We start from the raw sequence: 21,302 nt of genomic DNA, 5'->3' as shown, positions 1-21,302 counted from the left end.
TTTGATAAAAGACATTGTGTCTGAAATCATTCGTCCTCCACCTCTGATTCTTGTAGGGAAGTTGGCAGTTACTTGCGGAGAACAAGTTTATACTGGTACAGAATCCAGGAACACTAGTTAGGTTAACTGCCCGCCGTTACATAACTGAAATACTGTTGAAAAACGACGTTAAACACAAAACAAACAAAACAAATGAACAGTATACATGAAGTCAATAATATTGTGAATGTTGGTGGTCAGAAAAAAATGGAATGCAGGAATGAGGAGATATGGAAACGAACAGCAATAACAGCACCCTTCCCCGGGGCCGGGCATTCCCCAGAGGCTATCTAACCCCTATTGCCGGATGTCAGTGCTTAAGGCCTTAGATGGTTCGCCCAGGCGGGCTGCAAATAAAGGTTCGAACCCCTTGTTATTTGTGCCATCACACATTACATTGCTATATGACGTTGGCGTCAGACTGCACCGACGTTCTGGCTACCCAGGCCGCAGCGCGTGAATGAATCCGTCAACGCCGGACGAAGTGATCGTTTTCAGCTGCTTTTTTGTTGTTGTTTACAGTGAGGTATATTATGAAAGATTGAAAACAAAAATTGAATACTGTATAAATTGGAAGTACTGAAAGGAAAATGTTACATTATGAACTTTTGGTAACATCGACCTAACGGAAAATCGATAAAATTTTCTATATAAACAAAGGATAAAATTACTTAAACTTAAGTAGAAAAAGGGCCTATTTGGAAATTCAAAAGAAAAAACAAACAAACAAAAAATACTAAAACGGTACCACACAAACTGAAGTTGTTTTTTTTCCGGATCTTGAATATACAAATAGCAGCCTGACAATTTTACCAACTGAACAATCTGTTAATTTTCCTAATATTAACTCCCAATATCTGACTACCCGTTCAAAATAAACTTGTCTTAAGGTCAAACAGTGGGTTGGAACGAGAGTTTGAATTGATAAACAGGTCACACATTTTAACCTCACGTATGTTTGATCTAGTTATATATACGAGTTCATTAACTTGAACAAACTGTGCGATGGATATAAGTATAATATTAGTGTTTCTTGGTGTCTTTCTGCTTTCTTATTTCTTGACTAAAAAGAAACAGAATCTTCCGCCTGGATACTTCGGGATCCCGTTTATTGGATCCTTAAGCTTACTTCGCAAATTTCCGGGACGGAGACCTCACGTAGTACTTTACGAAGAGTCGAAACGTTTTGGACCAATTTTCCGCTGGTATATTGGTCGGCAGATGTTTGTAGGCCTTAACGGTTATGACGTTATCAATGAAGCTCTGGTGAAGAAAGCAGATGCATTTAGTGACAGACCCACGTTTATAAACGTTTTAAATGCTGCATTGCCATCAAGCCCGGATGAAAAAGGTAAAATAACATTAACTTTTGTAACCGCGTTACGAAAAAAAGTCGGATATCGAAATTCAACTGTACTTCGTTGCATAATGGCACCATGTTGTTTCGTATTTAAAGTGTAAGCTGTGGCTGTGGTTGTTAGTAGGCCTTATTATGTTTCGTCTTCTACAACACGTACATATAGTGTTCTCGGAGGCCAAGTGGTTAAGGTTGCTGACTTCAAATCACTTGCCCTTTACCGATGTGGTTTCGAGCCTCACTTCAGGTGTAAAAGAAGCCACCAAGCTGGCTTACGGAAGGTCGTTGGTCCTAACCAGGTGCCCGCTCTTGATGACATAATGCACAGAGGCACAGGGTGTCTTCCCCCACCGTGAATAGCTGGAAAGTCTCCATACTTGTTTGAAAAGAAAAAAGAAAAGAATGAAAACCTGTATATTGCAACATTGGATAACACTAGTCATATGATCCGTTGTGATCGCAAATTGTTCCATCTTTGTATTAAATGAAAACATCTTCGATTTAATTTGCAGGTTGGACAAATATGCGTGATGCAAGAGTAGTATGTATTTCAAAAGACGTTGATACACGCGTTTGACTTTCAATTCATTTTATTTCGAACATTTCAGGTGTACTATTTTGCCAATATAACGCAGCATGGAGAGAGATGCGCAGGTTTTCACTTCACGCACTGCGAGATTTCGGAGTTGGAAAAACCTCCATAGAAGAGCAGATCATGGTTGAAACAGAGGCTGTGACGTCTATTCTGCAATCGCTAAAAGGAGAACCAACAGCCATGGATGCCATTATGCAGAAACTTGTTGGCAACGTTATTTACAGTATAATCTTTGGGAAAAGGTGACTTACCTTTCATCTTTTATCATTTTATTACGTTGACATTCTTATTTTGAATATTATCGAAGTGGTAAACAATTTACTAATTTCCGAAATACAATTCTATTTTGCCCTCTAAATTTCAAACTGATATTGACAACTTCTTTAATATTTGGTCACGTAAAAATGTCAGTTTCTTTGTTATACCAAAAACTTAATTTTTGAAAGTTGATTAAATAAAAAAGAGGTATAATGCCATAAATGACTGATAGAATTTAACAATATTTGCAGAGCTAAAACATAATTATTTGAATACGAATTTTATCTGGAGCAAAAACACCGTCTAGGTTTAATAGTTTCTAGAACTATCTGTTTTTGTTGGGTGTAACGTCGCACCGACACATAGGCGGGCAATTGGGTAGAACCACCGACCTTCCGTAAGCCAGCTGGATGGCTTCCTCACATGAAAAACATCAACGCCCCCTAGCGAGGCTCGAAGTCCCATCGGTGATGGGCAATTGATTTGAAATCATTGACTTTAGCCACGGAGGCCCCATCTAGAACTATCACATGTGACGTCATTTCTACTACAGATATGAATATGACGATCCAAACTTCGATATGGTCAGGAGTCTGACGAATGTAGCAGTTTCTGGATCGGGAGCAGTCGGTATTGCAAATTTCCTGCCTGGGTTCATTACTAGAATACTTAACAAAGAGGTTTGTTCCATAAAACATTCTACTGGTACTTATTGTAAGGGTTGAACATGACCAAAGGATGCATTTTGAAATCTGTAAGTTGTGTATTTATTTCACATTGTCATACAGGGACCATAACCGGATTTTAGTATACGATGTTTGGACATTTCTACGAGGGCAAGCCCCTTGGCTCTCTGAAAATGTTTGACATATACGTCATACGTATACGTATACGTCAGTCTGACGTCACTAAATGTCAGTCTGACGTAACTAAATTCATAGAGTATAAGTTTCATTTTTTATTTACCCAGCCTCCTTCACGCTAATTTTGATGTGAGCTATTTATAAACAAATTTAGTGACTAATTTTTCTGTTTTTAACCGCTATCACAAAACGTTACAGTCAAGCAGTCTTTAGAGTCTAGATTGTGTATACTTCAGTGTTGAAACTCCTTTTTATCCTTTCCTTTTCGGCTAATGGTCAGAGACGTCCAATTTTTAAAAAAAGTTGGAATAAGGTAATAAAAGGTTATATTTAGTCGTTCATGATTTGTCAGCAATGTAAACAAAGACAAGAAGTGATTCTATTTAGATTACTTTATAAAACATGTGGTCAATATTTGCTATATTTGATGTGTAGTCAAAAAAGACATGAAACGGTTTTCTTCCACCATGCCAATGATGTAAACACAAGGTCATATCATTCACGCGAAAACCGCTCAAACAAAGTATCACTTTTGATATGATTTTCGTCCGTTTTTTTAAATGGTGGAATTAAGACAGTTCTTAAAAACTTGTGATTTAATAGATACACACATCAGTCACATGTTTCCATTTTTCGAAGTCCGTACACGCCAAAATGCTATAATGGAAGTCTAGGCTATGGGAAAACAATTGGTCGTCTCTAGCCTATAAACAAAAAGAAAAAAAAAGAAACTATTTGTTTTGTGTTCCTACATCATGATTAGATCAAACCATGTGTCGACAATATTTCTTTATCAAAGGAAGCGGAGATAGAAAGAAAGAGGAAAGAGACGTTCATTTCGATAAGGAAATACATATATGAGCAGATAGATGAGCACGAAGCCACGTTTGATGAAGACAACATCCGGGACTTTGTAGATATATATCTAAAAACATCAAGTCAAGCAGATGGGAGCGTTAAAAAATTCATAACTAGTACGTATTGTTGAATTATTATCTTAATGTTTCAAGCATTATCAATTGAAAAACCTAAATAAATGCTTTGGAAATCTATAGCATTTACTGTTGAATTACCAGGGTGTGTCTTTAGATTTCATTTCTGTCAAAGCCGTTGTGCTTCAGGGATTTAAGGTAGTGACCCGTAATAACACTCGGCAATTTCCGCATGATTACGTAATCATATTATACAATTCAGCATTCTCCGTACGTAAATGATACAGAACGCGCGCACGACACTCCGTAATAAACGGAGATGTAGAAACTACGAAAATTACTGAATGTCATTGCAGGTCCACTACCTTAAGACGGAACGTATATTTTTACATCTGTGTGTTCTTCTCAATCATGGTTTTTAATTGAGAGGTGGTGATGTGTTCCATTCAATGATATATATTCTTATTATATACCTATATAAATTCTGTAAAAAATCGGCTTGTATTTCACAATTAAATATGAAGAGACAGACAAAAATTCCGTATTGTACCTTTTAAATTTCGTATTGTACCTTCCGTATTGCATGCTCAGTCCGGACTATTTTCATTAATATGCATGATCCGACACATTACTATAAATAACGCAGATAAAAACTTCATAAAGTTCCATTTAATATCCATAAACATTGAAGATTTCGTTCAAGAACAAAACAAGGATCAAAATGGTAAAGGTATATAATAAAAGGGTCATTATAACAGTAGCCAGACTTTTTATTCGGCTCTCGTGGATTTTGCAAGGTAGGATCACACTCGGCGCTTGCGCGCCTCGTGAGATCCGATCTGGCAAAATTCACTCGAGCCGAATACTGCATCCCAGATCAAGCTACTGTTATAATAACCCTATTATATTTATGAATTAAAAGACATATATCTTTTGATCAGAGGGAAACATGTTTCGGGTGATAATCGACCTGTTTCTGGCTGGATCTGAAACTACCTCTAACACATTAGACTGGGCTTTTCTGCTCATGATCGAGTTCCCCGAGGTTCAGAAGAAATGTCAACAAGAAATTGAAAAGGTATAATACATGCTTTTAGGATTTCGCATGGGTTTTAAAGATCGTCGCATGACCCGATACGTATTGTTTAATGACGGGATAAAAATTAGGCTTATTTACAACACACTGGTACATTTCATAGAAATCATGCAATGCAGAAGTCACGGAAGTTGTGACTTCCCGTCAGAGTTTTATAAAAAAAAAAACAACAAAAAAACTTCCCAAAGACCCAGATATCTCAAGAACAACCCCCTCTATTTTTTACTCCTTGAACTTTTCGAACGTTTTGGAAAAAAATCATATTAAAGTAAAATATCACATTGCAGATAAACTTTGAAATATACTACCACATACTTAATCAAGATGCTTTAACTATCCGACAATTAATGATATGTGTTCTACCGATGATGCATACATCTAAGGCAAAATGAATTTAAGGCCTGTAATTTCGGATAATTTTCGCCACTGACAAAATGCGTCGTTTTATAACAATCCGTCCATTTTCAGGTTTTTGGAGACAAATGCATCGAGTACGCCGAACGTAACAAATTGGTGTATGTAAACGCAACTATTATGGAAATCCAAAGATATTCTACTATAGGTATCGAAATATTCATTTACCATTTTACTAACAATCTGAACACGAGACTTACCAGGTTGATTAAAAAACTATATTTCAAGCTTTAATAGTTTATTTTTAATTCGATGTTAGATGTTCATATAGATATATTAGGGAACAAAATATTCCTTTCTCAAAATCTGAGTTGATAAAAATTCAATTTAAAGATATTATTTATGAAGCTATTAGTTTGTTTTATTTTGCGTTCTTATTTTGACTTTATGTCTGTTGTTTTTTAAGGTATTAGGTCACTAATAGTAATGTTTACAAAATGGCATTTGCTTGGTATATTCTGAAAGGTAACCGTGTTTTGCACTATTTTGCAAATTTTAAACAACTTTTACCATGCCGTTTTTTATAAATTTTGAATAACTTATGGTATCTCCTCAAGATCTAGTAGAGACAAATTTCAAAGTGATAGCCACTATACAAAACGTTTGCAGAGAACTCATTTCACCATTAATTTCAATAGAAGAATCATCAAACTATTGGTAAACAATTATAAAACACAAAATAAAAATGTCAATATCATTTTTTCTATGGTGCCTCAAGTAAACGGATTTAATGAGACAGAATTCATACTTCAACATTGAAAAAATAAGGTCGAATGATGTGTTTCTGTTTAGAATTTTGCTTACTCCATTTAAAAATAACCTTAGGGAAGACGTAAAACCTACCTAAATTTCTTCCACAATATATAATCTAAGAGTGAAAGCAAAATAGAAAACTTTCACCGTGCGTAACTCAATATTTTTAAAGATGTGTAACTCTACCCATTCTGTTTAAGTAGTAAAGTCTCTTTGAACACCAAAAAATCGCTTATAAGATTCATCTTTTTCCATTTTTGTACAAAACATCAATAATAAGTCTTGAAAGAAGTAAAAACTTACTAGTAAAAAAGGAAAATAAAGAAAAAAATTTTGGTCCCAGTAGGGCTTGAACCTACGCCCCCCTAAGAATTGCAGTAGAAGTAGGTGTTTAGTAGGAATTAAATACTCTTCAAAAAGGAGGTTCTCTATTAGTGACCTAATACCTTAAAGAAAGCAGTTTGTTTAGTATACGGACGTTTCTTTTCCACGTTCAAATACATTGAAATATTATCTAAATTTCAGTGCCATTGAATGTTGTACATTACACAAGTAAAGATACAACACTGGCTGGTTACGACATTCCGAAAGACACAATGGTAGTTCCCTCTCTGTACTCTGTCAGTATGGACGAAACGTACTTCCCAAATCCAACAAAGTTCATTCCAGAAAGGTTCATAGACAAGGACGGAAAGATGGTCAAGAATGAAGCACTTATTCCATTTTCAGCAGGTGATTTTACTTGATTAATTTTTGCGACTAGTTTAACAACAACCAGCAGAATTTGAAATCATAAAAAGGCTTATAATGGTTTTAATTTTAAGATTTAAAGAAAACAGACAAAAAGCAAATGCTAATAATTTGAGCCGCACCATGAAAAAACCAACACAGTGCATTTGCGACCAGCATGGATCCAGACCAGCCTGCGTATCCGCGCAGTCTGGTTAGGATCCATGCTGTTCGCTTTCAAAGCCTATTGCAATTAGAGAAATTGTTACCGACCAGCATAGATCCTGACCAGACTGCACGGATGCGCAGGCTGGTCTGGATCCATGCTGGCCGCAAATGCACTGTGATGGTTTTCGCATGGGGCGGCTCATTTCATTGTAAAGAATGTCCGTCTGGTGTTGAATATTTGGAGTGGTACAGGTAAACAATCAAAATACCGGTTTGTTCAGCAGTATTTTAGCTTTATAAAGCTGTCAGTTACACTAAAATGTAGTTCTCAGTTTCCAATATGTACTAACTTGTCATCAAATTGCAACCTACATTAGTTAGAGTCGGGGACAAACTGTCTTTAGTCAAATAATTGCAGGGAGTCGTCTAGGACCGAGTCATTCGTAACAGTGTTGTTACTAGAAAACACATTTAAAAAAAATCATACTGGAATTCCGCTTAATAGTGCTATAAGGGAACAAGGGCTATTGAACTTTTCATAACCTACTATTATAGATTCAATAAAACTGATTTCCAATCCGGAGCCGATATCAAATAACGACATCTCGCCATTACGTAAGGATATACATGTATCATAGTTCTTATCCTTTTGACTACATGTATATATTGTTCTTTCTGTATAAATTTTTCAGGACCCCGGACATGTCTCGGTGAACCACTGGCCCGGATGGAGCTGTTTCTGGTCTTTGTAAATCTCTTGCAAAGATTTACATTTACCAGAGAGAGGCCTGATCAACCTCATTCTTTGAACGCCAAGACAAACCAAATTACCAATGCACCAAAGCCGTATAAACTGAAGGCTATGAAAAGACAGTAACGCTGTTATAGCAGTCGTTTCCGCAAACATAGTTTAGTTTGACCCCAGATCCAGTTATGAACTTAGTGTAGGGAACAATGTAAGGTGGTAAGCTTGAATATAATTTTAAAGAAAACCTTACACCATTATATTATGTTCCATAATCAGTTTGGTTCTATATTTCGTTTCGGAATAAAAATGCTGCGGGTTATGTTACAGTAAAATGCAAGTGTCTGTTCTCTGTACCCTGGCCTAATGTATTTTTTATGATCTAGTTACAATTTCCAACATTTGCACCGAATAAAGCAACATTAACATTATCAGTCTGGTATTATGACTCATTTCCTTATGCGGTTTCATACTTAAACCTGTTGGATATATCTTTTACTTCCTAAACATCCCAAGCTGAAATTTCAATAATCCATACAGACTGCATAACGTCCGACTGTCCACCATTATTGTCCCATGTTATCATTGATTTTACACGGCGGTATTTGATAAGATAACTTGTAAGTGATAAATCTTTTTGTCCCGTACATGTCAGCAAGTACATCAGTACAATCTCAAAAAAGATGCTTAGGAAGCAGAGAGAACAATGAGTCTCCACTACCAGTTCGAATTTGGATTACTATAGGCATTACGGAACATCGGTCATTACGCCGGTAGACACTCCGAGGTTATGGTACTGTAACGGTTTGATTCTTTTGGTTACGTACTAGCAGGCTATACCTCACAATAATTAAAAAATCTCAACTCAGCAGGACTTAATCCGGAACACTTTTTAGTAAATAAGACAACGATGCGGAGCAGATCTACAACATAATTCTTAAACCTTTGTAGTAAACCCACTGGCACCAGATCAGAAAGAAAATGCCTCCGTACGTGTTATACCCTACCCATAGACCATGGTCATGAACGGGAAAGTGCACTAACCCGTTTTAATCGCGCATTTCATACCTAAAACACGTTGTGTGGTAAATGTGTACTATGGATATCAAACAAGTGATAATTTATCTTCCATTGTGTACCGGTCACATCTTTTCGATGCATCCTATCTTAGAAAAACAACGCGTAGTTTATAGTAATTTCAACATTACACAAACAACTTGCTTGAACTTCCCTGGTGAAGTTCCGTTCGAGATTACGAAACCATTCTGATTGGCTGTTGTGAAAATGTATGTCAATCGTCATTTTACTACACGTGTTCGCTAAAATGTGAAAATGCAGCATAAATGTGCAAAATGAATAAAATAAACAGAACAGATACAGACCAATGTACGATTTCAAATTAAAGATCATATACAAGACTAGGACATTGCATACAGATAAAATGACTTATATTGATATGCTTGCTAAAATATACTTTTTCACTGTTTTACTACTGTTTGCTATGTTAATGGGTTTCACATATTAAAGGTGAGAAACACTGATTTACCTGCATAACGCAACCTTACCTTCTTCGAGACAGTCATTAAATTGTTTTTGTACGCCATTAGCTAATTTACATTTTAATGTGAAATGTCTACTTGAGATGTGATACCAAAACTTAAATATTTCATGCTAGCGCATTTGTCAGACTATTTGTGTCTACAATAAGCAAGAGCTCGTAGAACACCCTCTGTGCATTCAGTAACTGCACAAGAAACATAAACAAGGAAATATGACGTACCATTTGGGTCAAAAGTCTGAAATCGCTCGAGCGGTACCATAATACACGGTAAGCGTGTAAATTTACACGCTCACCGTGTAAATTTATACGTTAAGCGTGTTTTTTACACGGTTAGCGTATAAAATACACGCTAAGCGCGTAAATTTACACGCTTACCGTGTAAATTTACACGCTCAACGTGTATTTTCGTTGACCCGATTCCTAATTTAGAATTCGAGCGAATAGACCAATCAAAATTTAGTTTAGAACTGCAAAAATGACTGCATTCACAGCGGACTAGTAGTATGGTCGTCTTCTGTATCAATATGAAAAGAATGCATACAGCAGTAGTTTCTTAAACGAGTGTATATTATTAAATGGGAAATAATTTACAACTAAAAACAAATGGAGAATAATTTCATTGAAGAAATTGATAAATTTATTTCGGGTAGCCAACGACCGGCTGCGCGAAGTCCCAGTTATGTATATGATGCGTATCTGTAACTAACAAACATTACACTGAAATGGATAATAATTTATAACTACAGCGAAATGGAGAATTATTTCATTGGCGAAATGGATAATATTTATTTCTGGGTAGCCGACGACCGGCCGCGCGAACATCCTATAATATTTATCATGCGTACCTGTAACTAACAAAGTTATTACTAAAATGAATAATAATTTATAACTAAAACGAAATAGAGAATAACTTCATTCACGAAATGGATAATATTTATTTCTGGGTAGCCGGCAACCGGCCGCGCGAAGCCTAGAAAATGTATATTATGCGTTTAGTTATTTTTTTTTTTTTTTTTTTATTTCCCCCGAGAGTTAAATCATATTTTATTGCTTATTACTGTTTACATTTATACTAACAAACATTAAAAATGTACATGTACAGCCATGAATAAAACAAATAGGTCGGACCACAAGTACATGTAACTAACAAACTTATTACTAAAATGGATCATAAATACAACGAAATGGAGAATATTATTTCATAGCCGAAATGGCTAAAATTTGTATTACCTAAATGGAAAATAATTATTATGGAACATTTAAAGATCAATTATTTATACCAAAGTATTTGTCTTATTTCCTTGCTCGACCTCGCAGAACTTACAACCTGCCGCAATAAGCTTGCATGATACTTGTAATATAATTAAAAAGTTGAAAATGAATATTCAATTAAGTCCAGCCTTTCATATTGTATCCACTTATACTAAAGTGAGGATGAATTCATTCCGTATTCAAAAATAGTAATCATCTTGTTATCATTTCTATTGATTCTTCGAACTGAAAGTTTTTATTTGAAAATATGAAATGGCAGCGGTCAGATTTGAGAGAGAAAGAGAGAGAGAGAGAGAGAGAGAGAGAGAGAGAGAGAGAGAGAGAGAGAGAGGGGGGGGGGGGGGGGGCGTGTAGCAGCAGGGAAGAGTGTTCTAGACTTGAAATCTTGTTCTATTTTTTTGCGGAATTCAGCTTTATCATAATTATTCTATTAAATTACGGATAATGACTTTGCGCACGATACAGTTTCAATATGAAAATGATCCAGCTTGTAAATTAAAAAACAGAAAATTATAGATTTATATTAGCAGGAAGGTCTAATACGTATCAGTGTTCCAGATATTAGGTATTTCCCATCAGTAGTAGTTTAAGTCCTTGATTAATTCATATCTAACGAATTTACATTTTTTGTTACTACACGTTTATCGTTTTAAAATATAATGTCCATTAAATTTCCAAATATATTCTTACAGATTTTAGAATACTAGATATCCTGTGAATTTTTTATTTTCTTTTCACAAGACAGCTCCGCCACGTGATATATTAATCCGTGTTCGTTCATATATAGTGGCATTGATGACCGAAAGCATTAAATTATATCATATCAAAGCCATCTTATATGCTTCAGTAAATTTTATGATCCGCTCTAATTAGTGAACCTCGAAAGGATTTCCTGTTCTGATTAACCTAGGTGACGTATGTTTTATCATGTCATTTTGCATAAAAGTTACGTAATGATTTCCGTAGATCACTTAAAACAGCAACTTCAGTAACATGGAGCCGCTCGATTCCCCCACCCCTCCCCAATTATGTACATGTCATTAAAGTCGGAGAAAATAAATACTATTATTATTTATATATATATTATTTGAAGTTGTAGAAAAATAGATATATGATAACAAATGACATTTTAAAAAGTAAAGTACAAGTTTTATATGTGTATGATGTGTGGAATTAGACTTGAAATGCTTGTTCTTTTCTGACGAAAATAAGAATAAAGCAGGCTTTTCAGGTAAGATATAATAAAAAAATATACATGTCTTTAATCAAAACATATATACAGTAGAATAAATTACTTGACTGAAATCATCTTTACAGTGGCAAAACATTTCGTAATATAATGAAAATATTATGTATGTTTCCTTAAAAGTAATAATTCAATCATAAACTTTATAAATATCATCCTTTGTAACATTTATTTTGATTGGCTAATTTATCTAAAAGTGTAACTCAAGCGAGCGATACGCGCTAAGCGTATAAATTTGTACGCTAAGCGTATATTTTACCCGGTAAACGCGTAAAAATACACGGTGAGCGTGTACTTTTATAGATCTACCGATTGAAATACACGGTAAGCGTGTAAATTTACACGCTAACCGTGTATTATGGTATCGCTCGAGCGATTTCAGACTTTTGACCCAAACGGTACGTCATAAGGAAATTCATTGATGCAAGCATCAATGACGCCGCCAAGTGTTGTGTCTGAAGTACATTTATTGCAATATGAGAAATCACTAATCATTACTTTATTAGTCTGACTGGTTACAAGTTATCAACATTAGCACATAAAACAATATATGTTATAAACTGTTTAAAACATGAAGAATAAACATGATAGAAAAGTATTACCATGCAATATAAATCCTCTCCTTGCAAGGACATTGACATTGCGGGTAGGTGGTTCCTTTACAAAATTAAAGTAATTATTTCACTATCTGAGGTCGGCACCTGTGAAAAGTTCTTATATGCAGGAGCGTGTGTATGAAGTTTCACAGAAATGCAGTTTGTTGGGAAATGAGGAAATGTTAAAAGATAATTATTTCAAAATTGTGGTTCACAGAAACCATTATTTTTATTATCATGTAATTTAATGGGTGTTTTCTATTTACTGATGAAGTTTCATGGATCTTAGTCACCTACATTAAAGATTTCAGAATGCAGATTATACACAGCATTTTACTGTTTCCGTTGCCAAAACAACCAAATATTTTGTCCAAGAAAAGAATGATATAACATGAATAATATCTATATTGCCCCTATTCACAAAGCATGAATCTTTCTTATATACTTTAGGAGTATCATAGAATTCATTTTTTTTTTCGGACGAACGATAAACTTGAAGTCCTCGTTGAACCGTAAGCCCAGCGGGCATGCGACGTCGAAACGAATAAATTGGAAATGGATAAAAGATGCATCGCAATTTCTCCAGGAACTGCATTCACTAGTTTACCTCCCTTGATAAAGTATGAGTCACCGCTAGGAGACGATTTTTCTGAAGTAAACATTGTACTTTTTTCATCTTTTTTAAATTAGTTATTTTTTAAACTCATTTTTATCATGAATTAAACTTAAATGAATCACAGAAACTTTAAAAATATGAAAAAAAACCTTTTTTTAATTAACGCGCCAAAAACCCACGTGCTATATTCATTTCCGGTTGTAAACAACGAGAAACGAGTCAACAATTATACTTTCTAAATCCAACAAAGTTATCACTAGAGAAATTGGAATCAAAGGAAGTTTTACATCAAAGTCCTGATTTAGAAAACTTCGATATCGACGCTTAATTATAGCTTCTAGAAGAAAACCATTATGAAAAATAGGTTGTTTACACGTTGGAAACCCGACGTTGAATCGACCCCGGGTGTCGACGTTGTTTCGACGTCGGGTGTCGACGTTGTTTCAACGTCTAAAAAACTTACATTTTCAACCAAAACACAACGTCGAATCGACGTCCATATCCGACGTCGTATCAACGTCGAATGCCCACTGGGATTGTACTTTTTTCATCTTTTTTAAATTAGATATTTTTTAAACTCATTTTTATCATGAATTAAACTTAAATGAATCACAGAAACTTTAAAAATATGAAAAAAACCAACTTTTTTTACTTAACGCGCCAAAAACCCACGTGCTATATTCATTTCCGGTTGTAAACAACGAGAAACGAGTCAACAATTATATAGAGGATAATTATTGGTTTCGGTGTAATATCACGTTATAATTTCACCGAGTGGGCACCAAAAGTGATATTTTCACGAGTGGCGCAGCCACGAGTGAAAATAGCAACTTTTGGTGTTCACGAGTGAAATTACCGTGATATTACATCGATACCAACAATTTTTCTGTTTATTTTATGTCTAAAACTCTACTTTTGTTGTGTTTATTTCAATAAAATGTCGAAATTTGCGGGAAACTTTATCAGGAAGCATCGCAAAGATGACGTCATTTTAACGACGTCATCGTCATGAAATAGAAAACTTGACTTACAGAGTAATCTCCCTTATCAATAAATCGGATCAACATTTTGACGAAATTGTAAATAAAAAAATATTTTCTGCTCTACAAATAAGGAGAGGAAAGACAGATAGCATTGTTTTAAATCACACGATAAATTGCATTACATACATTTTTTATGTTTTCTTTTTGCCATTTTTGTTTATTTACTGAAATCTATTGTGCAATATCGTTGATCCTTTTACAAACTATTCACTGTGTTCAGTTTATCACTCCGAAACTATTCATTACCATCTTCACAGGGTCCGAAATAAAAGTGTGTCCCATATACTCGACGCATCATTCCGAGTTTTAGTGTAAAATTGTGATTTTTTAAAAATCTGTTTTTGTTTGTTTACGTTTCGCCAAACATGTGCACACTGCCGTGACCTCTAGACCGGATGTTCATTAGGGAAGGTCAATCAAGATTTTCTGTAACGTTGACGAAAGCATAAAATATGTTGATAATCTCAGCAATATGGAATAATGAGACAATGTGACTGGTGCACGATGGAAGATAAATCATCGCTTGTTCAATATACTAGGTACCCATTCACCGAACCGCGCGTTTCAGTCGAGAAATGTACGGTTGAAACGGTTAAGTGTACTTTCCCGTTCATGACCATGGTTCTTATAGAATACCTAGGGGTAGGGTATAACACGTACGGAGGCATTTTCTTTCTGATCTGGTGCCAGTGGAATTGTTTAAGAAATAATAGCCTCTATATCTCACTAGTGAATTGTCGCTGAATAAATCATTGTTTGGAGTTGAGATGCGAAGGAATTACAGTACAACCTCTCCAGAGCGGCCCTCTCTTAAGCAAATACCTCTCAAAACAACATCATCAAAATTCCCCAAGCTGAGTCATTTCTATGAAACAGTTCGTTATCTTTTTTAGTGATCAATTTCCCCCTTTAAACCCAAAAATAGAATTTTTGTCAAGGTCAACTTCCAACATAAAAAACGATGGGGAATGACTTGAAGATCATTCCGTTTTTTTTCAGTTTTTCAAACTTTTGTTTAAAATTTTTATGCCCTTTGGTTTTAACATTTTTAAAATTCCCCAAAAACTTAACTATTTTATATACTAAATACAAGTACAGTTGGGGAAAGTTTAGGGCAAATCTTATAGATTTCTTCTATACTTATCATGATCTTTGTATTTTATGAATTTGTTTTTTGGGCTTCAATTTGTTTAAAAAATATTACAATGTACAGACTATTTGTTTTTCACAAAGTAAAAAGGCTTTTAAAATATTTGTTTGTGAAAAAAAGTTTTGTAAAATAATATGCACAACAGCCCCCTTTTTCATTTTCAATGCCCACACTTTTTTAAACTCTAATTCCTCATCAATTTATGCAGAAACAGTCTTAAGAAAACGTTTTCTTGGCAAACAAACTAAAAAAAGCTTTTTTTCATTAAACATTTTGTCATTCTTTCATCGACTTGTAAAAATTCTCCGAAGCCTTGTCGTCCATGGAATTGCACTCGTGTGACATTAAAAGTTCCAAGTACACCCCCGTGATGTTCTCAGATTATATTTTTGGTTGGTAGCATTGTGTAAAGTTGAGTTCGCTAGATGGCGGGGTAGGTGCATACTTTTCCCCACTACAGTAAATGAACAGGCCCTCACCTTTTGTACAAAAAAAAAGGGTTTCTTTCTGTTGCAAATTGGCCCCTTTGTAATCGGGTTCATTTTTAAAACTGTTTTTAATATTTTCTGAATCGACAGTTTTTTTTCTGTTTTTATTTTCTGATATAAACACTTTTTCGAAAAAACCTTATCACAAATGGCTACCCCGGTTGTACGACCCTCACCGTGATTGCTACAGTCCAAATACTACACCCGTTCAAAAAAACTTGTCTTAAGGTCAAACAGTGGGCTGGAACGCGAGTTTGAATTAAAAACGGGGTCACACTTTTTAACCCCTCACGTATGTTTGAACTATAGTCGTCCCACCATTTTGGCCCTCGTCTTTTTATTTATGCTGTATAATCGTCAAAAATGCTCGTTAATTCCAAAGGGTTAATATCTTAGGCCCCTTTTTTATTTATTTTTTTTTAAATGTAAAATGAATTAAAAATTTTCAAGTTTTTGTTTTTCCCCCATAATTGTATTGTAAAAGACGCGACGTCCATTTCGGATGGCGGCGCCCATCAAACTTTTTTTGGGGGTTTGCTCCAGTTAGCGCAAAAGATATTTATTGTTGAATAACGACATGGAAAATTAAAAAACAAACTTTGTTCAAAACTTGTAGTTTTTTTTACGGAAGACCCGAATTAACCTTTTACTTCAAATTGCCAGCTATTTTTTTTTTGGTTTTTTCAGTTTTTTGAAAATGTGTTTGTCTTCCGTTACTTGACGTAAAATAAAACATGCCAAGTAAAGTGGTAATTGTTTAAGCCGTAATTCAAACAGATTGGGGGCAGCAGAGATGCGCGAACCCATCTAACTCTTTTTCTTTTTGGTTATGTTATTTATAAGTATTAATTTCGGATGATAACAGCTGTTAAAATTTTTTTTTTTAAATAGCAAAATACATTTTCGAATTGTGTTGACAGCGACACTTTCGTTTTTCGTGTTGTTTTTTTAAACGCTTGGTTTACGTCACACTGCATAATTCAGGGTTGTCACGGTAAGAACTTGAATTTTAAAAAGGGGAAAAAAATGTGAGGCGGCGGATAGCTCGTCGTTAGAGCATGCAGCATCGGAACGGTTTTCCCACGGTTTTCCCGACCCCCGGGTTCGAGTCCCGGCTGCTGAATTTTTCCCCCCGTTTTAATTTTCAAGCTCTTACGTTTTTGGGGCGCCAGTTGTCAGGGCCTGCTTCCACCCGGAAGAGCTTTTCTTCCCCACTTCCCCCTCATTGGTCTTGGCCTCAGCTTAAAACAGGCAAAAAATTTTGTATTGTTGGTATGTGGAGGGGTCCTTTTGGAGGCGAGACACTACAACTGTAAAACAATATCCAAATATAATGTTTATTTACTTATAAATATTAGAAATGTAAAAAAACGTAGGGGTTAAATAAGCAAAATGGTGCAATCTAAATAACAGGGGAAACATGATATGAGAATGGACAATGATTTTTTTTTAAAAAAGAAATTACTGAAAAAACTATGAAAAAAATTACAGTACAATTTAGAGTAAAATGAATGGAAAAAATCCTATTTACCTTTTAAAACAATACCAAGAAAATGTTTATTTTATAAATTTATGAATGAAAAACAAAAATTGACTAAAGTACTTGATCTTCAAAACGAAATCTGAGAACGCCCCCTTTAAATTTCTCTTCTGTATTTTTTGGTTTTCCCAATTTTCTATTTTTATTTTCGCAAATCTATTTTTTTTTGAACCCAAACCCGAAACTTGTTTGAATGTGAAAAAGAAGAAAAATTTGCAGTTAATCCAGGGCTCGAACCCCGGGGCCTCTCATTTACAAAAAACAAATGCCCACCGAGAGCTAACCCGGGTTTGACACCTTCAACATAAAAATTTTTGAATCAAAACCCACGGCTTTTAAAACTTGCGGATATTGAAGGGAGCTTTTTTTTGGTGCGGGAAAAGGGTTTCAGAAGGGGCCTGAATAGCTCGTTGTCAGATTTTTGCGTAGCGTAATAGGAGATTTTCTTTAGGCGATTGATGTAAACAACGTAGCGGTTACAATTAGCGAATGCGAATGCAATGAAGGTTGCAGATATAAAAAGCTACGGGTCAAGGGTTTTAAATAATATTTGGGGGAAAAGGTACAAATAGAATTTGGAGGTTGTCGGCGGGGTTTTCGGAGGACTTATTTGAAATTTTTTTCCAAGACCAGATGATTTAAAAAAAAAGGAAGTAAAGGGGAAATTTAAAAAAAACATGTTGATTTAATAATTATGTTTTCCGTTCTTTTTTTCAAAAAACCAAAATTAATTACAAATTAGCGTGAGATAATTTGCCCCACGACACACTCCCCCCTCTTTTAAAAAAAGGGTCCCGACATTTCGCTAACGAAATAAAAGGAATCTGAAAATGATGATTAAAGGAAAAAGAAAAGATGAATGAACAATAGTACATATGAGTATTTTAAGATATGTTCAAAGTGAGAATCAAAATGAAGGTTCATTTCCCTATCTGTTTGTCTGAAAAAAAATTTGAAAATCGTACGTATTAAATACCGCACAGTTACATAAGAAATAAAAAGACCACAAACTCGCGAACTTTGGGACTGTCTGAAATTTCAAAAACAATTTTGTGATAAATTTTAAAATTTTAAAAACAGTAAAAAATACAATTACTTATCACAAATTTTAAAATGAAAGCAAAAATACCAAATCAGGGATTGAAAAGAAACACGCATATTATCATTTTTGCAACTTTTTTATAAAAACAACTAAAATTAACATCTACAAAAAAAAAGAAGACAAACTTTTAGTTATCAAGTCTCTATACATTCACCAGATTTAATTTAAAAAACGTTATATACACAAAAGTCACACAAAATCACTCAGAACATCAATGAAAAAAACCCTAAAAATTTTATTTTGGCGGGTTACCTGAAACCCATTCCCGTACGGTCTGGGTTTTTTGTCTGTCGTTGGTCTGGAAGTTGCTAATCCAGGTGTGCCGGTGGCGTCTCATGGAATGCGTAAGGAGCGTAGAGGGATTTTTTTACAATTTGAACGTCACTCTAACAACTTTATTGGGGTTTTTATCTTTACCTCTGTCGGCACTCATTGTTGACGTGAAGGGAAGGAGTTTAAGTTACGGTGTATTTTGACCTTCGTATCTTGTCCTTTTCCGTTTTTACCTTTTAGACAGGGATTCTTATTGGGGGGCAGATAAAAGTTATGGACATTTCCCATCTTCTGCTAGTTTCTGCTTTCACCGGGTGGGAAACATTTTTTCGATACTCTTTCCAGGACCCGGGCAGAACTTCGGCTCTTCGTAATTGGGGGTTTTTTTTTCCCCTTCCTGTCTTGGAACTGTTGTCTGGCTTTCTATATGCAACCTTGAGGCGATCATGCAGCTTTATCACTTTCCCGAATGTTTGTTGCAACAAAGTGTCGTTGGAGCCCGAAAAACCTCAAAGGCATGTCTAGGATTTTGCCGAACATCAAAATGGAAAGGGCCCCGTCTCTCGTGAGAGTGGCAAAGTGCGCTGGGCCAAAGTTGGAACGTCGCCCTTTCCGTTCCTTTTGCTTTTTCTAAAATGCCAAAAATCTTTAGCAATTTGTTAAAGCGCTCTGTCATTCCGTTTCCCCTAGCGTGGTAAAGGGAAAATCCGCTCTTTTGTAACCCGCAAGTTTGGCACAAAATCCGATAAGTGAGATTCAAATTTGACCCTGGCGCAGAATCCCTGCTGGGAAACCAAGTGTACCACAAAATTCTCAAAAAGAACTTTAGCTGTGGTCTTGGGTGTCTGGGTTTTTCCTTGGAACGCTTGTGGTTGCGGTGGAAATGGGCCCTAATCACCAGCACGCCTCATAGCCCCCTTTCGGCTTTCCCAAAGACAGAAGTGATGCAGTAACCCCATGGAAAAAAAGACTGGATGGAACGAGTTTTGCTCTTTATGGTTATGCTTTCTCCCGAACATCGTCCCCATTTTCACCATTTCAGCTATATCTGCATCCTACCGGGCCAATAAAACCTTTCTTTGAATGTGAGGTCTTCGACACGACCTTTGGCCCAGGTCCCGGGGGAATGCCCTGAAAAACAATCCTGATCTTCTCCGGAAGATCAAAATTTCAATCTTTCTTCACCAAAGAAACCCGATGTCGCCTGTATAGCACTCCCGTGAGGGCTTTTTTTCCAATCCCCTAGTAGCACTGATACCGGGGAAAAATTTTTTGGTCGCCCTTAGCGGAAACGAGTCTTTCCTGAGGTGATCAATGACATACGAAAAAATCCATCTTGCATTTTGTGCTTTGTCCATCTTTAATGGAAAGACTAAAAAATGAGAAACTTCTGTTGGAATGTCAGGGGCATTTCCGTCTTTGCCTCTTCATCGGGAGTTTAATTGTTACGAAAGGACCCGTGTCAATAGTTGCGCCATGCTTAAGCCTGGAACCCCGGGGATCCACTTGATGCCGCCCCGATCGCTCCTGTTTTTGGCTGAAATCGTAATTTCCGATGCCCCAATCCCCTTGGCTTGTAGGTCGACTTTGCTGCGGCTTACTAAGGGGGGTTTTTATCCCCACAACCCCGAATTTCCCCCCTCAAGTGTCGGAAAATTTTTTTAGTCACGGCCCACTTGAACAGGGGGGTACCTCAAACGGCCCATAGCCTTTCGTAAATTTAAATCGACACCGGGAAAAAGAAAAAAATTTAAAGTGTTAAAAAAAGCAATAAAATATAAGCCAAAGGGAGTTGGGGCTATTTCAAATTTTTCGTTTAACAAAATTTTATCTGCATGGATTTAACAAAATTTGTTTTGAAATAATTTATTTGTTCCGCATTACTTGTAAATGGAAAAAGGGATAAATTCCTTTCAAGTATAAGGCACGCAAATACTGCCAGAGCCCCGCATCCCAAATAGGCCCGCCTTAAAAAGAAACACGACCACACGTGCATCACAACAAAACATACTCGATGACAAAAGGAACCCTTGGGCAGCCCCGACACGGGAAATGGTAAAATCTTTGATATTTTTCTTCAGTCGAAATCATTTAAATTTTTACAAAAAAAAATAAATATTTAAAAATGGTCCTATTGGCAACATTTCAATGAGTTTTTCCCCAGGGCCCCCCCTTGCATTAAACCAACGACATTCCATAAGCCAGCTGGATGGTTTTTTTTCATATGAAAAATTCAAAAGCCCCGATAGGCCGAACCCCATCGTTCAGGTGCAATGATTCAAAGTTAGCGACCTTAAACCATCGGCCAAGATGTCCAACGTAAAACTTTGTATTTGACATGCAAAGGAAAATTTAAAATACTTGAGTCATCCGTGTTTCAAGTAAAAAAAAGTTCCCATAAAAAATAAATTTAACGAATATCGATGTGCAATTTAATATAACAAACACATCCAATCGGGTACCCAA

General features: G+C 35.7%; 1 protein-coding gene across 1 annotated transcript; it reads left to right on the top strand.

Annotated features, from left to right (window-relative positions):
• Positions 1–1,008: 1,008 nt before the first annotated feature.
• On the top strand, positions 1,009–8,935 carry LOC123563021 (cytochrome P450 2D26-like). Its single transcript, XM_045355581.2, has 8 exons — positions 1,009–1,390; positions 2,005–2,233; positions 2,803–2,929; positions 3,912–4,086; positions 4,986–5,122; positions 5,609–5,702; positions 6,833–7,039; positions 7,897–8,935. The coding sequence occupies exons 1-8, from the start codon at positions 1,045–1,047 to the stop codon at positions 8,079–8,081; spliced, it is 1,500 nt and encodes a 499-aa protein (XP_045211516.2). The 5' UTR covers positions 1,009–1,044; the 3' UTR covers positions 8,082–8,935.
• Positions 8,936–21,302: the final 12,367 nt, after the last annotated feature.

Source organism: Mercenaria mercenaria, chromosome 2 (assembly GCF_021730395.1).
Source record: "Mercenaria mercenaria strain notata chromosome 2, MADL_Memer_1, whole genome shotgun sequence".
In the NCBI taxonomy this organism is placed as follows: domain Eukaryota; kingdom Metazoa; phylum Mollusca; class Bivalvia; order Venerida; family Veneridae; genus Mercenaria; species Mercenaria mercenaria.
The sequence above is the reverse complement of the archived record's forward strand: the minus strand, read 5'-3'. Positions and strand labels throughout refer to the sequence as shown.